The sequence below is a fragment of the Mastigoproctus giganteus genome, chromosome 7 (assembly GCF_048544385.1).
Source record: "Mastigoproctus giganteus isolate SK-2022 chromosome 7, ASM4854438v1, whole genome shotgun sequence".
In the NCBI taxonomy this organism is placed as follows: Eukaryota; Metazoa; Arthropoda; class Arachnida; order Uropygi; family Thelyphonidae; genus Mastigoproctus; species Mastigoproctus giganteus.
The window spans coordinates 180,773,281-180,798,107 of NC_143581.1; the positions used below are offsets into that span (position 1 = coordinate 180,773,281).

At 37.3% G+C, this 24,827-nt stretch overlaps 1 protein-coding gene across 1 annotated transcript in view; it reads right to left on the reverse strand.

Moving 5' to 3' along the window:
* The window catches only part of LOC150083372 (mitochondrial outer membrane protein SLC25A46-like), a 234,928-nt gene that overhangs the window by 67,889 nt on the left and 142,212 nt on the right, over positions 1-24,827 (reverse strand). The window contains exon 7 of the mRNA XM_090378488.1: positions 19,176-19,233. Within this exon, the coding sequence (XP_090234614.1) occupies positions 19,176-19,233 (58 nt within the window). The remainder of the gene's footprint in view (positions 1-19,175; positions 19,234-24,827) is intronic.

Consider the following 24,827-nt stretch of genomic DNA (forward strand, 5'->3'; position numbering starts at 1 on the left):
CTAGGTGGCAGTGATCACAGTGTGATGTGGGATTTACTTAAAGATTAAATTACCATCAGGGGTAAAGGAAAGGGTTTTTGCTTCCGTAAAAGTGAGTACAGTGGTCTCCGACAGTTTTTAAATTCTGTACAGTGGGATAAACTGACGATGTTACCAACAGTAAATTCTAAGTGGAAAGCATTCAAGGAATTAATCGTGGATGTTACTAAAAGTTTCATACCTATTAAGAAATATTGTTCAAGGTTTAGGCCTAAATCGTTATCAAATGAACTAATGAGACTCGTAACAGAGAAGAAAAATGCATGGAATGCATATAAATTATCAAGCGACTCAGAAGCCTATGGCAGATATAAGCTAGTCTGTAATCAGGTCACAAAGGAGGTTAGGCAGGCGAAGGCAGATTATGAGAAATCCTTGGCAAAAGATGCTAAGAAAAACAGCAAGGATTTCTTTACTTATATAAACTCTAAAAGGAAGGGGATGAATCTGATTTGTCCACTTGACATCAATGGTTCGACTGTTGATGATCCTGCTCAGGTAGCAAACAAACTGAATGAGTATTTTGCATCTACATTTCAAACCTTAATAACTTCTCATCCACATGAGAAGTTATTAAGGTTTGAAAATGGCAGAAGGTTATCAAATTGTAGCAGGATACTTAATGATATTGTAATAACTGAAAGCAAAGTGGAGGAGAAATTGTTGAAGTTGAACATAAGAAAAGCACCTGGGGTGGATGGGATCTATCCAGTTATATTAAAGGAGGCGGCAAAGCAACTAAGCAAACCCTTAGCCATAATTATGAGAGCATCCTTGGACTCGGGGGAGGTTCCCACGGACTGGAGATGTGCAAATGTATCCCCAATTCACAAAGGGGGATCAAAGGGTGACACGAGTAATTACAGACCAGTTAGTTTAACTTCTGTTCCGGGTAAAATAATGGAGTCACTGGTTAAAGATGCATTGCAGGATCATCTAGACAAGACTGCAGTAATAATTCAGACACAGCATGGGTTTGTTAAGGAAAAGTCTTGTCTGACAAATTTGATAGGATGTGGTTACAAAGGAACTGGATGTAAAAAATAATTTTGATATCATATATTTGGATTTCAGGAAAGCTTTTGACACTGTTGCGCATGTAAGACTATTGTACAAATTGGAGCAGAATGGTATTAAGGGTAAGTTGCTACAATGGATAAAAGGATGGTTAAGTGGGAGAAGACAGAGGGTTGTAATCAATGGGTGCTGCTCTTCTTGTACTAATGTTATTAGTGGAGTCCCACAGGGTTCGGTGTTAGGTCCACTGTTGTTTTGTATATTTATCAATGCTATTGATGAAGGTATATCAGGCTTAATGTCGAAGTTTGCAGATGATACAAAGGTTGGCAGGGTTGTTAATGACAGTAATGGCAGTGTGCTACTGCAACAGGATCTAGATAATTTGGGCAGATGGGCTAAGAAGTGGCAATTGAAGTTTAACCTTGACAAATACAAAGTACTGCATATGGGAGAAGTAACCCCAGAGAAACGTACCAACTGTGTGGTACTACACTTAAGGTGGTAGAAAATGAAAAAGACCTGGGAGTAATTGTGCAGGCAGATATGAAGTTTTCTGAGCAATTCAGACAGGCTGACAGATCAGGTCATGGGGTTTTGTCAAGGATATATAGGAATTTTGCTAGCAGGGAGGAGGTGATTGTCCCTCTGTATAAGGCAATGGTCAGGCCACACCTTGAGTACTGCGTACAGGTCTGGAGGCCTAATTTTCGGAAGGATGTAGATTTACTTGAGCGTGTACAGAGAAGGGCAACAAGATTGGTGAGGGGAATGAAGGGATCCTCTTACCAAGAGAGGCTTAAGTTCTGCAAATTGCAGTGGCTGGAGACTAGGCACTTGCGTGGTGATCTGATTGAGGTGTAGAAGGCCTTGATTGGGTTGAGCATGCTGAATTCTGATGGGATCCTTCCACTTGTTCAGATTACGAACCTAAGGGGGCATAAATTCAAATTAAGAAAAGACAGATGTAGAATAGATGTGCGGAAATTTGCCTTTAGCCAGCGGGTGGTTAATTGCTGGAACAAACTTCCATCTGTCGTTGTGGAAGTTGATAGGTTGAATAAATTTAAGGAGGAACTGGACAGGCATTTGGAGGGAATGGTGTTAATTTTTTTTTTTTTTTTTTTGACTGATGCTGCATAAGCTCATACACTTGCTTTCTTGCATCACATGCCACTACTACTATTACTACTATTTCCATCTATAGGAACCTACTCTAAATTTAAGAATGCTCTCATAATATCGAAAAATTACTCCCTATCTCTTTGTTGTTTCTTTTAATATAACTGGATATATCACATTAGCCCCATATACTTTCCAAAAAAAAGAAAGTGGAAAAGAAATTGTTGAAACCTTCTGGCTTCTATAATTTCTCTTCCACTTTCTTCTTCTCAGTTAACACAAAATCATTTAGCTCTCAGAATGTGGTTTATTTCTGGTGTTCCCATTCCAAAACTTCTTCATGAGTAAACGTATATGCAAAATATTTATTTAGTTTATCAGAAACCCAACAGTATCATCAATGGTTATGCCATTCATATCTAGTGAGCCAATGTGATTCACTCCTTTCCCTCTAGTTTTAACATAAGCAAAGAATTCTCTGCCACTTTGTTTGGATTCTCAGCCAAAGATATTTCATAATCTGTCTCAGCTTGCCTACCCTTAGTGATTATATTGCAGACTAGTTTGCATTTACTGTCAGTGTCTGTGTCCATTGATAGTGTACAATTCTCCTATGCATTTTTCTCTTCAGCCATATAGTCTCATCAGTTCATCTGACATTTATTTATGTCTAAACCTTGAACGGTATATTTTTTTTTTGGTATAAAAAGCTTAAGAGCATCTATGATCAATTCTCTGAATGCTTCCAATTTAGAATTTGCGGTTGGTAATATCACGATTTGGTCCCACTGGAAGGAATTAAAAACTGACTAAGACCACCTGTAATTGCCTTATGATAGTAGTTGCCTTTAGAAAAGCCCCTACCTTTGACAATAGTTGTTACACCTTTAAGTAGATCTCACATCAATATACAATAAACTCTTTAAAATCCAGTACCCTCAGGAATTAAGAGGGACCAGATTTTATAAAGGTATAACTAATGATTGAGCAGTTTTAGAGGACCACTTTCAATGAATATTAAACGCAAACAACTGAACTTATTTGGAATCTATAAACATTTATAATGACTATCTTGTCCTTTCATTTGTTTTGCCGGCAACAGGATTTAAACAGCATAGATAATGCTATGGTCTTACTTCTCAGAGCAGAAGAAATGTGCCTTTGTAATGAGTTGCTTTGGTATTGCACTACTTTCAATAGATAGCTTCAGCTACATTAACTTTAAAAACTGATTTCATATATAGGAGAAACATGGAAGAATTCTTTACACCTGTTTTGTCTGTGTGTTGTCACCTTCTACCAGCTATCTGATGAGGGACTACTTAGTCCTGAAACAGGCTGTCATGGCAGTCTTCTCTTTTAAAGAAATGCCGATAATTTACCTTTAATAGAAGCCATATATTTGAAAGCAGTGCAATAGCAGGGCAACTCACTACAAAGGTGAGTTTATTTTGCTGTGAGAATTAAAATCATTGCATTATCTATACAGTTTAAATCCTCCTGGCTGCAAGAATCAATTAAAGGGGAAGATGCATCTGTAATCATCTTATAAAGAAAAAATGTCACTCTTCACTGCATGGATTTTTAGAGACAAATGCAACTGCTGTCTTAATATTTCCAGATTATAAAATGTTGATTTTATAATCCACAGAAATATTAAGTCAGCAGTATTATTGTAATCTGTTTTGGATTTTAAAGAATTCCACATTTTAGAGTGTCAGAATTTACTATTATGATCACTGTAGCCTAATGCTTCCTTTATCAGGAGATTCTTAATGCATGAAGAGTCACTGCTGATTATGAGATTAAGAGTACTGCTTTCTTTTTTGCCTCTGTAATATGCAGCTGTAGAAAGCAGTCATCCAATAAATCTAGAAAATTTCTGCAACTGTGTGAGTGACCAACCCACAAGTGCCAATCAACATCAGGAAAGTTAATATTCCCTATAAAACATTCTGGTTTATTGGCTCAATCTTTTTGCCTCTATAGTTGCTCATTATATTATTTTATTTTATTATTATTTTTTTTTATATTCATAGGGCTGTTTTTGGCCTACAACACACTCTAACTCTCATTTTTCTTCTTCTTTGCTGCTTTTTTCACTTTCTTATTCCAAAGGTGTTTTTCCTTCTGCTTATAAATCTGCTCATACCCAGCCAGCTCCTAAAAAGGGTAACAAATCCCTCCCATCCAATTATCGTCCCATTGCAATTACTTCTCTTTCTAAAGTAAAGGAAAAATCAATTAACTGTCAACTCTTAAACTACCTAAAAACCTTCCATCTGATCAACGATCGCCAGTATGGATTCAATCAGTATTGATCCACTGGTGATATTCTGGCTTATGTTACCCATTTATGGACAAATTCAATGGAAAAGTTCGGTGAAACACAAGCAGTTGCTCTTGACATCTCAAAGGCTTTCGATCGTCTTTGTTATAAAGGTCTTCTAAACAAGCTTCCATCTTATGGTCTGCCAACTGTTTTTTGTAATTAGTTATCCAGTTTTCTCTCTGACCACTCACTGAGGGTGATGTTAGATGGCTCACCGTCTTCTGACTTTTTCACTAAATCTGGTCTCCCCCAAGGTTCAGTTCTTTCCCACACTCTTTTCCTCTTGTATATTAATGGCCTTATTCCATTGACCGCAAATCCTATCCATAGTTTTGCCGATGACAGCACATTGCATTCCACTTTCCAGTTTGAAAAACCTCACCCTGCTCAATCAGCTTCAAATTCTCGAATATCTGCTACCAATTCCTTAAATGCCAATCTCCAGTGGGGCAAAGACAACTTAGTTGATTTCAATCCTTTTCCAAACAGCTGTTCACGCTGTACAAATCGCAAATCCACCCTACCATGAAATATTGTTCCCACATCTCGGGTGGTGCTCCCAAAACCTCTCTCAGGCTGCTAGATTCCATTCAGAAGAGGGCAGTTAGGTTAATTAATGGCTCATCTCTAACAGTCTCTCCACTCCATCTCATAGACTTACTGTTTCTGCTGCATGCCTTTTCTACAGATACTTCCACGGGCACTGTTCTTCTGAATTGGCTTCTATAATTCCCACTCTCTCTTTCAAAACAGTCCAAACACGTGCCACCACCAGCCAACATCCATTTACTGTCCAACTTCAAACTCACAGAACCAACTTTTCATCTTCCTTGTTTATTCATTCAACTGTCGTTTTCTGGAACAACCTTCCTTCATACGTATTTCCTGAAAATTATTCTACAGAAGTTGAAGTCTAATGTCAACAAATATCTTCTTTCATCTTCTCAACCTACAGCCCATGCATGGTACTAAGTACTATAGATTCTAATACCTCTAGTGTCTGTGGTTTTCATAAAAAAAAAAAAAATCTTCTTGCATTAGCCAATCCTTGGTGATATAGTATGGTTCGATTACTAAACTATCCAACAAGCAAAAGAAATAGTAACAACTGGTAATTCCCTGAAATCCAAGTAAAAGCTCTTCTTTCCTTTTATCCATTGAATGAGGTTTACACAGCATGTTATGCAGCTCGTCTGAGGTGCCTAACTCTTGTTTTGAAATGACAGAAATGACAGGAAGGAATACATGTTGAGAGCTTTGTCAATCAATTTGGTCCTGGACAGAATGTGCAAGGCTCATGGGGTAGAATTTTTCTCAGTGTTGTCTGGCTTGTTAACAGGAGAGACTGTCTTTACAGAAATGGGATACACTTAAATAGAAGGGGATACAAGATTATTTGCTGATGCTAGCGAACAAATTCTGGATGCTGATTCTAGCGAATGAAGCTGATGCCAGCAGTGAATTCTAAATGGGAACTATTCAGGCAAGTAATCAAAGAAGCTACTAGGCTTTTCATACCAACAAAGAAATGCTGTTCAAGGCTTTGACTTAAATGGATGTCAGATGAACTATTCAGATATGTAGCAGAGAAGAAAAGTTCATGGGATGTATACAAATTATCATGTGATACAGAAGCCTACAGGAGATACAAATTAGTCTGTAATCAAAGTCACAAAGGAGGTTATGCAAGCTAAACCAGATTATGAGGAGTCTCTGCCAAAGAATGCAAAGAAAAACATCAAAGACTTTTACACTTATATCACATTGGACTTCTAGATGTCTACAGGTTAACTGTTGATGACCCTGCCCAGGTTGGAGACAAATTGAATAGGTATTTTGCATTTATATTCAAACATGAGGAATTCTTTAGGGAAGGGGATGCCAGAAGATTATCAAACTCTAACAAGGAGCTAAATGACTGTGATAACTGAAAGGAAAGTGAAAGAGAAATTGTTGAAGATGGACATAAAAAAACAGGCACCTGAGGTGGATGGAATCTATCCAATTATATTAAGGAAGGCAGCAAAGGAGGTAAGCAAAGCCTTATCCATAAGTATGAGAGCATCCTTGGATTCAGGGAAGGTCTATATGGACTGGAAATGTGCAAATGTAATTTGATAAAGGGGCAGTCTAACCAATCGGATAGGTTACTATGATGCAGTCACCAAAGAACAGAATGCAAAAAATAATTTTGATATCAAATACTTGATTTGAGGAAGGCTTTTGATACTGTCACACATAAAAGACTGCTGTATAAACTGGAACAATATGGGCAGTAAGGGCAAGTTACTGCTATAGATAAAGGGATGGTTAAGTGGAAGAAAACAGAGTGGTTATCAATGGGCACTGCACTTCGTGTACTAATAGTATCAGAGGAGTTCCACAAGGTTCAGTGCTGGGCCCATTGTTGTTTTCAATATTTATTAATGATACTGATGAAGGCATATCATGCTTAATATCAAAGTTTGCAGATGATACAAACGTTGGTTGACGACGGTAATGACAGTATGCCACTGTAACAAGATTTAGAAAAATTAGGTTGATGGGCTGAGAGTAATACTCATATAGGTAGCAGTAATCTCAGAGTAACTTATCAACTGTGTGGAACTATACGCAGGGTAGCAGAAAATGAAAAAGACCTGGGTGGATGGGATCTATCCAATCATATTAAAAGAGGCAGCAAAGGAGGTTTCATATCCTTAGCCATAATTATGAGAGCATCCTAAGATTCAGGGGAGGTAATATTGTGCAGTCAGATATGAAATTCTCTGAGCAGTGCAGACATGCTGCTAGGACAGCTCATGGTGTTTTGTCAATGACATACAGAAACTTTGCTAGTAGGGATAAGGAGGTGCTAATCACTTTATATAAGGCCATGGTTAGGCTGTATCTAGAGTATTGTATGCAGGTCTGAAGGGCTCACTTTAGGAAGGATTAGATCTGCTGGAATGGGTGCAGAGAAGGGCAACCAGATTGGTGAGGGGAACAAAAGGCTTCATGGGCACCTGCAGTGTGATCTGATTGAGGTATTTAAGGCCTTGAGTGGATTGAGTACACTGAATGTGAATGGCATTCCTCCTCTTGCTAACACTACACACATGATAGGACATCAATTTAAGTTGAGTAAGGAGGGTTGCAGGATAGATGTCCAGAAGTTTGCCTTCAGCCAGCAAGTGGTTAAGTACTGAAATAGGCTTCCATCTGTTGACATGGAAATGGATGGTTTGAATAAATTAAAGGAAGAACTAGACAAATTCTTGGAGGGAGGGAGAGAGAGTGCATGCGTGAGTGCGTACGCACGTTTTTTATGGTGGCTTTGTTCCTAGTTGATGCTATATAAGCCTGCTTTCTTGCATCACATGCTACTACTAACTCCTACAACTTATAAAATTTGTCCAGTAAATTCACATATTGATTGTCAACATATTACTATATATAAAGGAGAACAAAACATGCACAGATGGTAACTGATACCTAACATGCATGTATCAATTATAACAGGTTTTCAAATGAAGACTCTATTTTGTACTAACATTGGAAAATGTTATTTTCTAATGTTGCTGTGGAAGTCAGTTACTGCCTTTTTTTTTTTTTTTTTTAAACTATAATGTATAATTTGTGTCCAGATTCAGAATTAACTTAAGAGAATTAATTTTAAAAGTTAGTTATTATTAACATTTTACTCACTGCCACGTTGTACACTTTTCAACTGATTAACAATCGCAAACATGAATTCCATTAATTCCACTGAATTTTGAAAAAAATCAATCAGTGCATGCTATATTATTCCATATCTTAATAATATTGAAGTCATATCATCTTCTATAAAACATATGTAAAATATAAAACTATATTTCTTGCTTTAAATACAGTGAAACTTGGATAATTCAAATATGAAGGGAATCAACTCCCAAGAAAATTTGATTTGAGATTCAAATTAACCAAGACAAGTTTTTTAATTAAGGCAAAGCTATAGGCATAACAAACAACCAGATAACTATAAAAAAATGTATTTTATGTTCTAATAACAACATATATGTCTAAGTTGTAGAATATTCTTATAAAAATTATTACAAACAATGTTGCAAACATTGTTTGTAATAATTGTAAACATTGTTAATATTGCAAACATTTTACTGCAAAACAAAAAAAACATGCTGAATTATTATTACTATAACAAATTAGAATGATATTCATAAACATAGTAATATCACATTGAAAAAAATTATAAAATACAATCAAAATTTCAGTAAAATCAACTACAATCATTGTTTTTATTTATGATTAAAATATTCTATTTCTGATTTTTTTAAATTTTTTTTTTATTTCCCCTGCTTTGACTTTCAGTTAGTTAGTTATTTGGTTTTTAGGAGCATTAGCAACTAAGGCCATATTGCTCTGGGGATATGCGGTGGTCATTAGACCGGGCTCGAACCCTGGTCTTGGTTTGGTTTGGTTTTATTGGCGCATTAGCTACTAAGGCTATAATGCGCCAAGACCAGGTCATTTATAAAAAATTTTAAATTTTCAGTGACCTAATTAGTTAGATCACTATGTCAAAAGGTATAACAAATATATAAAAGAAAAATGTAAAAATTTTATATATGAGTAAAAATATTTATTGATTTTAAAAAGCTAAAAACAGCAGACACACTGTCATTGTCAGATAAAATCTGACTGAGTGTATATGGATCAGTCAGATGGTTAAAAGCGGTAAAACGGATATTGTTAAATCTGGACATTCAATTAAAATGTGTCTAACTGATAAAATTGTGCCACAGGACTCACACATAGGCGGGTCATCAGCCCTCAGCAAAAAAGAATGAGTCAAATGACTATGTCCTATGCGGGTCCGGGCTAGAACAACTTCCTCCTTATGATTCCTGCACAGACTAGACTGCCACAGTTCAATTACAGGCTTTATACGATATAGTTTATTCCCAGTCTGTCCATTCCACAAATCCTGCCATTGGGAATGTATCTTCTGCTGTATTGTTTGCCTGTAGTCTGTATAGGGGACTGACAGGCAGCGATTATTATTGGGAATTGATGATTTGGCTGCGGTGTCAGCGAAATCATTTCCCGTAATCCCAATGTGGCTGAGAATCCAGCAGAAGCGGATATCATATTCACGTCCACGGAGGAAGTGAATCTTCTGCTGGATACTAGACAGAACTGGATGAGGATTATATCTCACAGATATTAAAGCCTGTAACATGCTGAGCGAGTCGGAATATAAAATGAACCGTTGGTATTGGCATTCACTAATGTGATCCAAGGCTAACTCTATAGCGTGCAGCTCTGCAGTAAATATGCTGCATTCAGAGGGAATCTGCTCCGATGTAGTAGTGTCTGTAAAGCAGGTCCCACGTATGATTCTGACTTCGAACCGTCTGTGTAGACTGGCGCGAAGTCAGAATATTCAGTTCGGTGTGCTGAATGAAGCTGCAGGTAGACAGATGATGGAGTGTCCAACTTTCCCCAATTTCTAAGAGACAAGTCACATGCCGAGACATGAGCATGCCAGGGTGGAAAGGGTTGCTTTGGTGTTTGGGCAACCTTGTCTACCTTGATATTGAGTTCTTTGAGTAGCTCTTGGAGACGAATACCAAAAGGACGATTGGCAGTCTTACGGGTATCGTATAAATTTTCCCATCGTGGCTCAAAAACGAATGGCCACGTAGGATGGTCTGGCAGGGATTTCAGTTTTAAAGCGTACTTTAAAGACAACTGCTTACGTCGAAGCAATAACGGTGGTTCGTTTGCTTCGACGTATAAACTCTGGACAGGAGATGTGCGATATGCTCCAGTAGCAATACGTAAGGCCTGATGATGGACGGGGCCCAGCCATCGCAGGACACTGTCTCTGGCTGAGGAATATACCTGGGACCCATACTATAGTTTGGATCGCACAAGTGCACGGTAAAGCCGAAGAAGGATACATCGGTCTGCTCCCCAAGATGTAGGGGAGAGCGAGCGAAGAATATTAAGCCCACGTGTGCACTTTGTGCGGAGTTGACGGATATGATCCAAAAAGGTCAGTTTTTTATCGAATATGAGTCCCAAGAATTTTGTGTTCGCTGCTACTGGAATAGCATTTTGTCCGAGCCTTAATTCAGGTTCAGGATGAAGATTACGCTTGCGACAAAAGTGTACACAAACTGTCTTCTCCGGCGAGAACCTGAAGCCGTTAGCAAGTGCCCAGGAATTCAGACTATCAATGGCTTTCTGCAGTTGTCTTTCAATAACCCTCATGTTGCACGACTGACAAAAAATGCTAAAGTCATCAACATAGAGGGCACTGTTTACAGTTGGAGGAAGTTGTTCTGTGATGGAATTTATTTTGATGGCAAAAAGCGTGACATTTATTACTGATCCTCTTGGTACTCCCTCCTCTTGGCTAAAGGAACAAGAGAGTGAGGATCCCACACACGAACTTGGAACGATCGATTGGCTAAAAAGTTTTGAATAAAAAAGGGTAGATGCCCTCTAAGGCCTAGGCTATGTAAATCTTTTAAAATGCCAAATTTCCAAGTTGTGTCATACGCTTTTTCCATGTCAAAGAACACCGACACCAAGTGTTCGCATTTTAGGAAAGCACCCCGGATGGATGCTTCCAATCTAGTAAGATGGTCCAAAGTGGACCGGTTCCTTCGGAAGCCGCACTGGATGTTGGAGAGAAGGTCATTTGATTCGAGATACCATATTAAACAAGAATTAACCATTCTCTCCAGGATTTTGCACTGACAGCTAGTCAGAGCAATAGGACGATAGTTGGTGGTGACTTTTGGATCCTTTCCTGGCTTAGGAAAGGCAAGAACGATTGCCTTTCGCCAGGAGTCCGGAAACTGCCCTTCAGTAAAGATTCTGTTATACAGAAGGAGCAGACAATCCATAGATTTTGGTGAAAGATGTTTAATCATTTCATAATGGATGCCATCTGGTCCAACGGCACTTGCTTTGGAAAGAGCGAGGGTTCTTTTCAGTTCCTGAATAGTGAAATTCCCGTTGTAGGGATAAATGCTCTTAGATTTAAAGTTAAGTGCCTGTTTTTCGATTTTATATTTCAGGACCAGGAACTCTGGGGAATACGAAGATGTTGCAGAGATGTTAGAGAATGTTTCCCCAAGAGCATTGGCTATTGCAGTTGGAGCTGCTATAGCGCATCCATTATAATCTAGGATTGAAGAAGGGTGGGATGTATATTTTCCCTGCATTTTCTGGATTTTATCCCAGACTACCTTAGAGTTAGAGTTAATAGATGATGTAAAATGGATCCACCATTCCTTTTGACTCTGACGGCGGATATATCATGCTTTGGCTCGTGCACGTTTAAAGGCTATAAGGTTGGTCGTGGTAGGATATCGGTGGAATATCCCCCACGCTTTGTTTTGATGCTGTGCATTGTGAATTCCACCAAGGTTTGGGAAATGGTGGAAACCGGGCAGATGTTTTTGGAACAGCATTCGCAGCTGCTTGGACAATATTTTCTGTGATGTACTCAACTGCATCATTGATAGGCTCTTGACTGACTGTGCTAAGATCAAAATTTGCCTGATGTTGGAAGGCAGTCCAGTCAGCCTGATCAATCTTCCACCGTGGTAACCTGAAGGGAAGACATTGTCTCCCACTGTGTAACGAGGTTATCACAGGGAAGTGATCACTTCCGTATGGATTCTCCTCCACTTCCCAAGTGAGTGAAGGGAGTAGAGAAGGGGAGCAGATAGAGAGATCAATGGCAGAAAAAGTACGGGTAGGCATGTGGAAGAAGGTGTTTGTTCCATTATTTAGAAGGGAAAGGTCATTGTCATTGAGCATACACTCTATGACTCGTCCCCTTCCGTTGATGTTAGCACTACCCCACAGGGTGTTATGTCCGTTAAAATCCCCGAGAAGTAAGAAAGGGGGAGGCAGTTGCGTTAGAAGATCATCAAGGTCTGCCTGGGTGATGTTAGTCCCAGGTGGCAAATAAATAGAGCAGACCGTTAATAAAAATCCCACTGTAAGGCGAATTGCAACAGTTTCTATGCTAGTTGTAATTAGCAAGGGCTGAACTGGGGTCTGGTTTCCCACAAGGATAGCCACTCCTCCATGAGCAGGACCATCCGCAATTCTATCCTTATGAAAAATGGTGGTGTTATGCATTGTGGGATCATCATTTGCCTTTAGGTAAGTCTCCTGCAAGCAAAAGCAAATTGGCTCGTGCTTTTGCAGGAGGGCCTTGATGTCATCGGTATTTCGCCGGAATCCACGACAATTCCACTGTAGGAATTTAGCCGTTATTTTGGCTTGGTGGGTCCATCAGGTGGCTTCCGAGGTGCTGAGGGCTTACTTTTATCAGTCTTGGGTTTATCTTTTTTGGGGAAGAATGGACGCTGTCCCGTGTCCATTTCTTCCTCCGCAAAGAGTTCCATTGAATCTTCGGGTACCTCCTTCTGCTTGACATCCATGTTTTCTTGTGTTCTAGGGGGGACTTCCCCTTTCTTATTCTTTTCTTTCACAATTTCCTTTGTTGCTTGTGGAGCATTAGGAGGTACTGATATAGGAGTGGCAGCTGATTGGTTTTTCTGTGCAGGTTTTTGAGAACTTAGGAGATAACGCGCGATGGGAGTGAAAGACTCCTTTCGAGGAATGGTCATGTCCGTCTGAGTTCCGACGGAACATCTCCCTGCTACCTTCTGGGCGTAGGTAGGTCTGTTGATATTCAGGGGTTTCACCGATTTCCTTGCCTCCTGGTATGATATATTTAGCTCTGCCTTCAGCCGTTGAATTTCTTTTTCTTCTTTCCACCTCTGGCATGCCCGTGAGTAGGCCGGGTGTTTGCCTTCACAGTTAATACAGGTGGGTTTTGCGGCTGAACATGCTGTTGTTTCGTGGTCCTTTGCACCGCATCGAGCGCATGCAAGGACTCCACGGCAGGTCATTTGAGAATGTCCATACTTCTGGCATTTAAAACACCGTAAAGGGTTCGCAACATATGGACGCACTGAACAGTTGATGTATCCAGCTTTAATCTCATCAGGAGGTTTAGGAGAGTTAAAAGTCAGGATAACGCTCCTGGTTTTAACAATTTTTCCATCCCTTCGCGCAGTAATTCTCTTAACACAATGACTCCGTGGTTTTAATTCGGAGCAGATTTCCTCCTCGGTTACGTCGAGAAGGTCCCACTCCGAAATGACACCTCTCAATGAATTGAGTGTTCTGTGGTGTCACTGTTATGGGTATACCTCCGATTGATGTTACTCGGAGTAGATGTTCAGATTGCCTGTCATTTTTAGTTTCAATTAAAAGGTCTCCATAACGAAGCCTCTTAACTGATTTGGGTGAACCTGCTAAGCCATCTAACCCTTTTTGAATAAAAAAGGGCGACATTTTACCAATCGGTGTTTCATTGGTAGAATGCATGATTAAGAACCTTGGGACAGGCCCTGATGGTAATTCGGTTCGCTGCCTCTTTTTAGCAATAATTCTATCTGTCTCCTTTTCATTGATTTCAGATAGGGACCGGGTTGGGGCCCCTGAAGAAGTGAGTTTATCAGGATTCATGGAGTTTTTTAAATTGTTCAGTGCCCGGGCTCCCCACCCACCACAGAGCCCAAAGGGTTGCCCACTACCCGGCATGCAATAAATGCGCTCGTGAGTGTAACGCCAGGGCTACCCAGACACTATACCCGCACTGCCGCCAGCCTGAATCCTGTCCCTCGGACCATGAGGGTAGGAACGTGGCATTGACACGGTTAACCCTCGCAGGTGAGCAGCCTACTAGCCGATTGATCCTAGCTGGGCCTTCCAGACCACCCGTCTTGTCGAAGCAGGGGCCAAAGTGGTGTATTGAAGCTGGGCCCCTCAACCACCAGGATCCCCCTTTCCGAATTTCCATGGGTCGCAGCGCACGGCAAACACGCCGGATTCCATTGATGTAAGCCTGGAACCTGGGCTGTGGGCATTGGATCCCAGTGATGCTAGTCTGGAAGTCCAGCAGCGTCACTGGGAGGTCCCCTCACCATGTACAGGTGCCCACGTCGAGGGGCCGAACCCCGGTCTAATCAAGAAGCGTGTGTTATGCACTGCTGCTCCTGCCCACCTGGCTACGGAGGCGCCCTTTGCCTTTCAACAAAAGTAGAGTGGAACCTTGATTATCTGTGCCTTGGTTAACCATGAATTTAATTACCTTTGTGAGGCAGTCAAAAAAATTAATTATTTAACTCCTTTGCCTTCTCTCTACACCTAATGCAATTTACTTTGTTCAAACAGCAGTCAAGTGTCATTGTTTTTTCGCTTTGAATCTATTCATTATAAAATGCTGACTAAATCTAAATGTGTCATTTTATATTTTTAAAAATATTAGAACCATACATGTGAAAGTTTCCACAGAAAAAAAAAGAACATTAATATCAGATTATTTCTCTAAGTTAATTTTATATTTTGTTCTTGTTTTAAAAAATGCAAAATTAAATTGCATCAAATCAATTTATTCATTAATATAGTTACAATCCTATTGATCACAAGCTTAAAGTAACATCAGTGAACAGTGAAAAAAAGAAAAATTTAGTGTTTCTCATATCTATTACAGATATATGCTTTTCTGTTTCTCTTGTAATAGATTATATATAATTCTACTGTAGGCACACTGTTAATTTCCTGTGAGTAATATTTTTGATTAACCATGTGTTTTGATTAACTAGCATCCAGCTTCCCATCATTAACATGGATAAACAAGGTTCTACTGTAATAAATATTACTGACAGAGTTTAAATAAATCGAAGCACCTTCTCGTTCAATATAATGCTGCACAGTATCCAGAACTTAGGTTACTTCAGTTTTTTGTCTAATTCCCCAACAACTTTACTTTTATCCTCTGAAGTAGTGACAATAACTTCCTATATTATCTCCTATATTCATTGTCAGTAAACTCACCAATAACAGCCAAATTTTCATCTAGAGTCACAATTTTTGAAACTTATTTCAGCATGCTCTATTAAAGTTTGTAATTCTTCAGGTGATTCTATAAGCTCCTTGGACTCCCACAATTACAGACACAAAAGCTTCTAAAACTCCCACAATTACAAACACAAGATAGATGCCTTTGTGTGTCTGAAACAATTTGCAACTGTTTTAGCTGAAATTTCTTGCTAAGCTCTGCTAAATCAGCCTGCATGCTTCCAGGAGATTCCCACTGAATAAAATCATTATTCTTATCCATTTCAACAGAATTTTATTCTGTTGAAATAAGTGTTTAAAATGCTGGTTCCCTCTCTGATAAATGATTAAATCTTCACTGTTATGTTCAGAAGAAAAAACAATACATATGTAGGTGATAAACTGATTACAACAGTATGTGCTGGACAGTTGTCTATGAATAAAATCACATGATATTTCTATGTCATTAACATCATCAATGAAAATGAATTGACTGATACATTCCTAACTCCTTGGCAATTTCACACTTCTTTGCACAGTTCTTTACTTCTCTGATGATCTGTGCCTTCTCTAAAAAGTCAGCACATTGTAAACTACTTTCACCAATAACTTTTATGGTTAAACAAACCCAAAACACTATTCAAATCATTTTTCAAACAGTTCAATGGTCAACCAAAATTTTTTATTCAAATCATAGTCTATCAATAAAGATTTAATACCTTTGGACATCCATCTTTCACATTCATGGCTGTTTAGGGAAATGAATTCTTCACACATTTTAAAAGTGATGTCATGCCTTTTCTTAAAACTATAAATCCACCTTGAACTTGCTTCGAAGTTTTCAAGCCCAAGCTTTTTTTTTGTTAGTTGTTGGCGCAACGGCTTCTGTGGCCATATTGCACCTCCCAAGGTTTTTGCATTTTCTACTCTGATCCAAGCCCGAGGCGGGATTCAAACCCACGACCTTTGGGTTGCCAGGTAGGCACTTTACCCACTTGGCTAGCTCAGTCGGCAAGCCCAAGCTGTTTTCTACCTTAGCTCACAGCAAAGTTCCCTACAGTTGTCAGTATTCTTTGTTAGCAGCAAGAAATGCACTTCAGAGTTACACTTCCACTACAGCTTTGCAAAAATCCTGCTTTTATTTTTCAATATCAATGAAAATGTATTGACTGATACATTCCTAACTCCTTGGAAATTTCATACTTTTTCTTTGCACAGTTCTTTACTTCTCTAATGATCTGTGCCTTCTCTAAAAAGTCAGCACATTGTAAACTATTTTCAGTGATAATTTTTATGGTTAAACAAACCCAAAACACTATTCAAAAATGCTTCCCTGTGCAGTATACAAGGTGATTCAAGTCAGGAATATTTGAAAGAAATTTGTCACAAAAATATGGCTGGAATTAAGTCTGGTTTCTGGATTTGTTAACTTTATAATACTGTTAAGTTTAGGGCATTATAATATAGGAGTTCAAAAACAGAAAATATGAAAGGGAGCAAAAACAAATAATTTAAAAGTAGGGTCGCAATTTATTCAAAATGTTTTGTTGTTTGGTATAGGTACACCAGGACTCCCCTCCCTGTACGTGGACCCCCCAAGGTTAAACTGAATTGTCCCAATGTTTTTTTTTTTGTTTTTTTTTGTTATCAGATCTTTTATCATATAAATAACACAAATGCAACCAAATGAGGAAAAAAAATTAGAATTACCAAAGTTTGAATTAAATAAGTTTTACTTTTTTTTTTTTTTTTTTTGTTAGTTGTTGATGTATCAGCTTCTGTGGCCATAATGCACCTCCCAAGATTTTTGCATTTTACCGTGATCCAAGCCCGAGGCGGGATTCGAACCCGCGACCTTTGGGTTGCCAGGCGGGCATTTTACCCACCCAGCTAGCCCGGTCGGCATAAATTTTACTGTGTATATACTTGTGTATTCTGCTGATGATGTGATATCACTCAATCTCTTTGCATGCATGCGTACACATGTATTCTGATACTGTTCCAATGTACTTTGTGCCATGATTCCCAGTGTTATTTTATGAATGTATTTATTTAATTACTACTTTGATGAAATTTCACATAATGGTCCATAATGAAGTCCATAGACTTGTTGGCCATTATATATAACAAATAAATAAATGAAATCATACAACAAGGTATGGTTTCATTTTCCAAGTAATGTTCTTCACATGATATACATTTCTTGTAGCATTCTTCTCACTTTTCAAGAGCCGGTTTCAGATATCTTGCATAAGATAGTGATAATGGTTTGTCTTTCTTTTGTGTCAAAGACAAACTTGCATCCCCAAAGCTTGTTTAAGAATCAGAAATGCCAAAATATTACATGAAACAAAGTTGGGACTATGGTAGGTGTTTTACTAGTGTTCCACCAACAGCCATCAACAAGTCTTTTGCCAGATGTGCTGCATCCATAAATTGTCTTGAAGCAAAAACTAATGTTTCATCAAGAATGCCAGCCTTTTTTCTACGTGCTGCAAATGAGTTTTAATATTTATTTCCATAATATCTGCTATTCACAGTTTGCTTTTGAGGTACCCAGTGCTGAAGGATGCCTCTAAAGATAAAAAACAATATCATTGTCAAAAGTGCTGCACAATTTCTTCAGTGGAGGAAAATTTATGTATTTCTGAACATTTGACTGTTAGTTGGATTCTGAGTCAGTGTCTAATTCAAGACAACACAGGTGATTATGGATAAAAATTCAGGGTTTTGTTCAACAAGAGATACATTTCACTGGCAAGCTTCCATATGTATTCATTTCTGGTCACAACTGGGGTCACGGAATACAGCTGAGTGTGTTTGCAAAGTTGCAAACACACTCAGCTCATGTTAAATCTCACTATAGTGAACAATTTACAGTGGAAAATTTGAACTGGGAGACAAATCCCATGATAATAATTTAGTCTCATTCAATGATTGATTGGCTTTCTAAAATGTCACATCTGTAACAGAAGTGTTTGGTCTTTGGTCTCCCACTTCAAATCATCAATCACTCATGGTTTTTTCCCCTGTTTTCAAAATACTTCTGAACTTTGGCTTTCTGCATCACCTCAAATGTTTGGCCTCTTTTTCTGAGCTTTATACAGAATTCTGTTGAAATTTTTCTCTTAATTCACTGCCACCATTGAAAAATAATTGTAGCTTTCATAAAACTGTTATGAAACAAAAAATGAAACCCAGCACTACTGACTTATCAAATGTCATTCCATCAATTAATGTATGCACCTGGTAAATCAAGACCATTAACAGGCAAGCAGTTCTGTAAGTCTCATTACTTTTCAAACACCCTTTCAAGTCACAGACATATCAAAAACATTTGTATCAATGGAAATTTAAGCTCCAATCTTCATATCATCATGGTATTTGAAAATCAGTACAATACTATCAATAAACACTAATACACATTATACAATTCATACCTTTGTAACATACACATACAGGAATCAAATCTCAAAAAAAAATTATACAATTGTGACGAGCCTCAGGACCTAAAAATCCATGTTTGAGATAAATGATATAAACCTTTGTTTCCAATCACCCATTAATCCTTAAAAGCCGATTTCAAGTTATATTTTTCATAAGAGGAAATAATGGTATTGTTCTATAACTGTACTTCACCAACAAGCAAATTTCAATAGTAGATACTGAAATTGATTAAATATTGGATAGAAGTAAAAAATTAAAAAAGTAAATAAATAAAAGTATGACAAAAGTGAAATTTTACCTGAACAGTTTCAACTAAACTTGCACAGGCAAAAGGTGTTAGTACTGCAAAGGTGAGGCTAGGTGTATAAGAAAAGAAAAAATATTACATCAAGATTTATTCATAATACTTGTGAAATGTATAAGTGAAAATTATAAAGAGAGATGAAGGAAATTTTTCTTAGTTTAGGAGTGAAGATGACTAATTCATAAACATATTAAAATAATGAAAACTGGGTTTATTTCCAGTTTTTTACACAAGAACTTATTCCAGTCAGCTACGGACAAATACCAGAGAAACCTAAGCAGCTATATATTTAACCCCAGGGGGCTCACATCTGGTGAGTATGGGCTTGACATACCCAGGGTTCTGAGCTGGATATCACATCATTCTTCTCTTTCTTGGTAGTCCTACTTCTTTCCCTTCTACCTCTCTCTATCTCTCAGAGTAATTCAGAAATTTTTTTTTTTCTGGCTGGTGCAGCATAAACTTCAGGCTTCCTTGCACCATATAGCTAATAATAATAATTTCATTCCAAAAGGTTAGGCATAAAAGGTTTTCAACTAAGCTCCATCTTATAGGCCAATTGTCTGCATTTAGCAGTCGAATAAAAATTTTTTCTACAGCTGCTTCTATAGTTGGTGTAACATTATCCTCAGACTTTTCAATTGATGCTGGAATGCTAAATAATTAATTCATCAGCAAGCACATTAACTTTCATAATGCAAGGAGGGTAGACATACTAAAATTCACATCCATATACCATGGTTAATTTTGAATACAGGTAACCCCTGTATAACACGGTAGTCAGGTTCCCATAAAATCGTATGTAATGCGAAACCATGTTATACGGGACTAAGAACCAGTACAAAAAGAGGGGTTATGTTCCAAAAGCTAACAAAAATACATCATTTTATAACTATCGGAAACTTAATTTTTATAAAACATATAGTAATAACTAAACAAATGTCTTACAAACCGTGATACATATATATCAGGTAATGAACATTCATTTAATTTTCTGCCTCTTCACTGCTGCTAAGTACAATCAAATGTACAATCCATCACTGCAAAATATCTTCACCTTCTGAACTTTCTTGTGCAGCATCTAGATTTCGGGTATCTTCTGTTTTACTTAAAAATTAGTAATTTGGGTTTGTTTGCTTTTTCTTGATAAATCTTTGTAAATTGCATGGTATGGAACTAAGCATTTTTGAAGCTCCATTTTGAAATTTGTGCTCCTCTCAGTCGAGTTTTCTCTGTTGCAAAATATCTTCACTTTCTGAACTTTCTTGTGCAGCATCTAGATTTCGTGTATCTTCTGTTTTACTTAAAAATTAGTAATTTGGGTTTGTTTGCTTTTTCTTGATAAATCTTTGTAAATTGCATGGTATGGAGCTCTGCATTCAGAAAATAAGATTCTAATTGCTTGGCTAAGTTTATGCCTTCCCGTATGCTTTTTAGTGCAAAATTTGGAACTTCACAATTTTAATCTGCACAATATCATCCTCTGAATTTATTTGGTTTACCACTAATGCCATTTCCACCAAATCCACTTTGCCGGCCTCTTTTCTACGAGTAATTCCTGAACATCTTCAGTAGTCAATCATCAAATCTTCTTAGTAATATCTACTATCGCACCGATTTCATTTTCTGCCTGTTCAACCACATTTTCTGAATGAACTGACTCTGGCCATACATTTTTCCAACATGGTTTTAATGTTAACAGTTTTATTTCTTTGAGCGATAAAGTTATGATTCCGATACAGTCCACAATTGAGAAATATTTCCATGCCTCCATCACTCCAATAGGTTCGGAATCAATTTTTTCCAAAACCCATTGTAAATTTTCTGATGTTATGATTTTTAACAGTAGATATAATGCCTCGAATTAAAAGCATTATATGGCTGAATTAAAGAAGTTGTATTAGGTAGTAGGAACAGTACTTCAACATTTTCAATGACTTAAACCTTTTGAATGGCCAAGTGCATTATCCAATAGTAATAAAACTTTTACTAGATTTTTTCACTTTAAATAGTTTTCCACAGCTGGCACAAAACAATTTAGAAATCATTCTTTTAATAAATCGGCATTTATCCGAATTATGCCTAAATTCCTTAGGCATAATTAATTTAGGGCTGGAATTTAATTTCCAACAAAGAAATTATTCCAATACAGTTCTTAAGAACAAAGTTTAGTAATGATTCAAAGTCATAATTATTATTATTATTTTTTTTTTTTTGTAGTCTCAGAAAAGCACAAGTTCAATAGCACAGAACCTAACACAGGGATTTCCAAACAAAATAAAATACAGGGATTTCCCAATAATTTTTTTTTTGCATAACGACTAGTGAGTCAACAGTGGGGGAATTCGCAAAAAAAATTGCATCCAACATAATAATATTAGGGTTTTCTCTGCATAAATGCTCAAAAATACCGTGCTTTCTGAGGTTTGCCAAAATTCTCTAACCGTGTTATATGAGTACAGTGTTGTGTGAGGAGTGCCGCAATTGTGTTAGAGTGAAACCATGTTATACGGGGTTTGCCTGTATTTCTATTTATTATTTTAACTTGGAAATGATATTATGCTCATTTTAAAAATAAAATAATGTATTCATAGCCATGATTATTAAAAACAAAAACTTCATAATTCAAGCAGTAAGATTAGCCAATTACATAATCTTATTACATAAGATTTTATGGGAACCTAACATGGCAAATATACGGTTAATCATAAGCAAGAGCGTACTTCAGATTATCATTACAGTAAACCCCTGCTATTCGCGGGGGTTACGTTGCCGCGAATACCGAAAACGCGAATACTGAGTTATGGCTCCCATAGTAATAAAGGGGTTCCCTCCCAAAGTATGAAATATATAAGAAAAACTAGTCTAAATTTTGTCTATGTATGTATTATAGGTACCTTCATAATATGACTATGTACATAGTGAAATGCAAGCATATGGCATCGAAATGAAAATAAGAAACAGTTTAATATTAAATGTAATATTTATTAGAAATTTCAAACAAATCTTTCAAACTAGCGCCTTTGCTAACTAAAAAACTTATCCCGCCAGTGCAATCACCAGTTTCGCTAAAGTGTTGATAAAGGAGTTTTGCTTTTTCACGAATAATGAGTGAACTTAACGGAATTTTATTTTGAGTTCGGTTCGGAATTTGTATTTTGAGTTTGAATCCACAGATTTAAAGCTTTTTCCATTTTTTCTAATTTAACATCACGAGTTACAGAGCAAATTTTTGAAGCAATCAGCACGTTTTCACGGACACTATGGCGGATTTTTTCTTCCGATTTCTTGATTGATCGTACTGTTGACTCATTGATTTTATATAATGTTTTGCCACTGAGAAGACACTTTCACCATTAGAAATTTTGTCTAATAACTCAATTTTATTCACCAATGTCATCACCTTCTTTGATAATTTCACATTCACATTTCCCTTGTTATTCATAGCCATATTTTTGTAAGGGTTAGAAAGAACTTGTCCAAATAAAGTCACTTTCTTCTGTTAACACACTCGAAAAAGTCTGTTTTACACTGCAAAATGGTAGATTAATCAATTTTATAAGCATATCAATTTATAAATTGATAAATTTATTCAATTTTAAAAGCATATCAATTTATAAATTGATAAATTTATTCAATTTTAAAAGCATATAAATTAAAAACAAACGACGAAACCTTCCATGGAAAGCGCATAGCACATACCGAACAAGGATTAGCGAGAAACATCCATGCTCGCGATTTTGTCACCCCTCTCCCCCACCCACTGAGCGCTGTTTTGACTGGGAAAGATAAATTTAGCCACACCCATGTTTTTTATGGCGGAAAATGTTCACGGCGCTTTAAAATTCACATTTTTTAGGGTTTCATTCTATGTTAAATCAGCGACCGCGAATAAGCGAAACCACGAATACAGATACCGCGAATAGCGGGAGTTTACTTTATAGCTGTAATGGTGAGGGGGAGGGGAAGAAAGAGAATAAAAACAGAAAGGCTGAGGCAAGGGTAAAGGAAGAAGATATATTCAGAGTATATATCATTATTAAAATTGAATAAACAATGTAATTACAGTAGAAAAGAACTGAACTGAATGATAAATGTGTACCTTAAAAATTATAGGTGTTATATGTGATGGGTATTATTGGAATACAGTTTATGAATGATAAAGCATTGTACAGTTTCCAGGTAACAGCTCTTGAATTCGTAATTGTTATGAATGATAAATATTGTGCAATGTAGTGTCTGTGAGGTTATCACAGACACGACTAGACTTGTTAGACAACCTAGACTTGTTACGTGGGAGTCTAAAACGCTGATGGAACTGATATTCAGATGAAACAAGTCAAGAGGACTTAAGGCGCCTCCATAGCCAGGTGGGCAGGAGCAGCAGTGCGTAGCACACACTTCTTGATTAGACCGGGGTTCGAGCCCGTGACCACCAAATACGGAGGATGCGGAAAGGTCAGGGAATGACCACCGCATATCCCGGAGCAATATGGCCTTAGTTGCTAATGCTCCTAAAAACCAAATAACAAACAAACAAGAGGACTTAATTTCAGTAAAGTCCAGTGGTTCTATGACTACCAAATCCTCTACTTGCATACATATCACATTTCCACACAAGAAGTTTGCAACAACAAATCATGCTGGTGCTAAGATCATGTGACGTCTAAATATAGTTTGGTTTGAGTATCTATTTTCTCACTTATGCTCAGTTTCATGCATCACCAGAAGCAACTCTGATCAATCCCATGGAAAAGTATAATTCTTGGATATTTTTCTTTTATGCAATTCTGCAGGCATACAATTAATATCAATAATAACGGAAAATGATGCAAGAAAGCAAGTTGATATAACATCAGCCAAAAAAAAAAAAACTACACAGTTCACCCATCCATATCCTTCAAGAATTTGTCTAGTTCTTCCTTGAGTCCTTACCCTTCTTCCTAGTCTTCCTTGATAATAGTATCAGTTATTTTATAAATTTAGTAACACACACACACACACACACACCACTGTAGTAATAACTGCAAACAGTGTTGCTTTGTTATTGTATTTACAAATAGCATAGTACTACCGTGGTAGAGTGATATAGGACTATAGTTCTAATTTAATTTTTTGAATAATCCAAATTAAAATGCAAAAGAAGGGAATATTACCACACACTCACTACAGTTTTGACTTTGATTACTTATAATCAGAGCTTCGTGAGCAGGCCAAACTCATGAAGTATATCCTATGAGTTGGCAAAGCCAGTATAGTTCTTAAACTTCTTTCTGCTTACAAATTAAAAATATACAAAGCATTGGCTATCAATATATTTCAATTTCACAATATTAAGTTAATAAATGTGAGACTACTGGTTGATGTTTTCAATGCATGAACCTTGGAACATATATTTCCACACAAGAAGTTTGCAACAGCAAATCACACTGGTGCTAAGAGCATGTGACATCTAAATATAGTTTGGTTTGTTTGAGTTTCTATTTTCTCACTTATGCTCAGTTTCTTTCATCAGTAGAAGCAACTCTGGACCAAAAATTTCGTTTCAGTTTTCAATTTGTTTTTATCTTATCTTTAATTTCAGCTAATTATCCAGGTAGCCAGGGTACATTTCACCTATTTTGGGTCATGATTTAGTCATTTTTA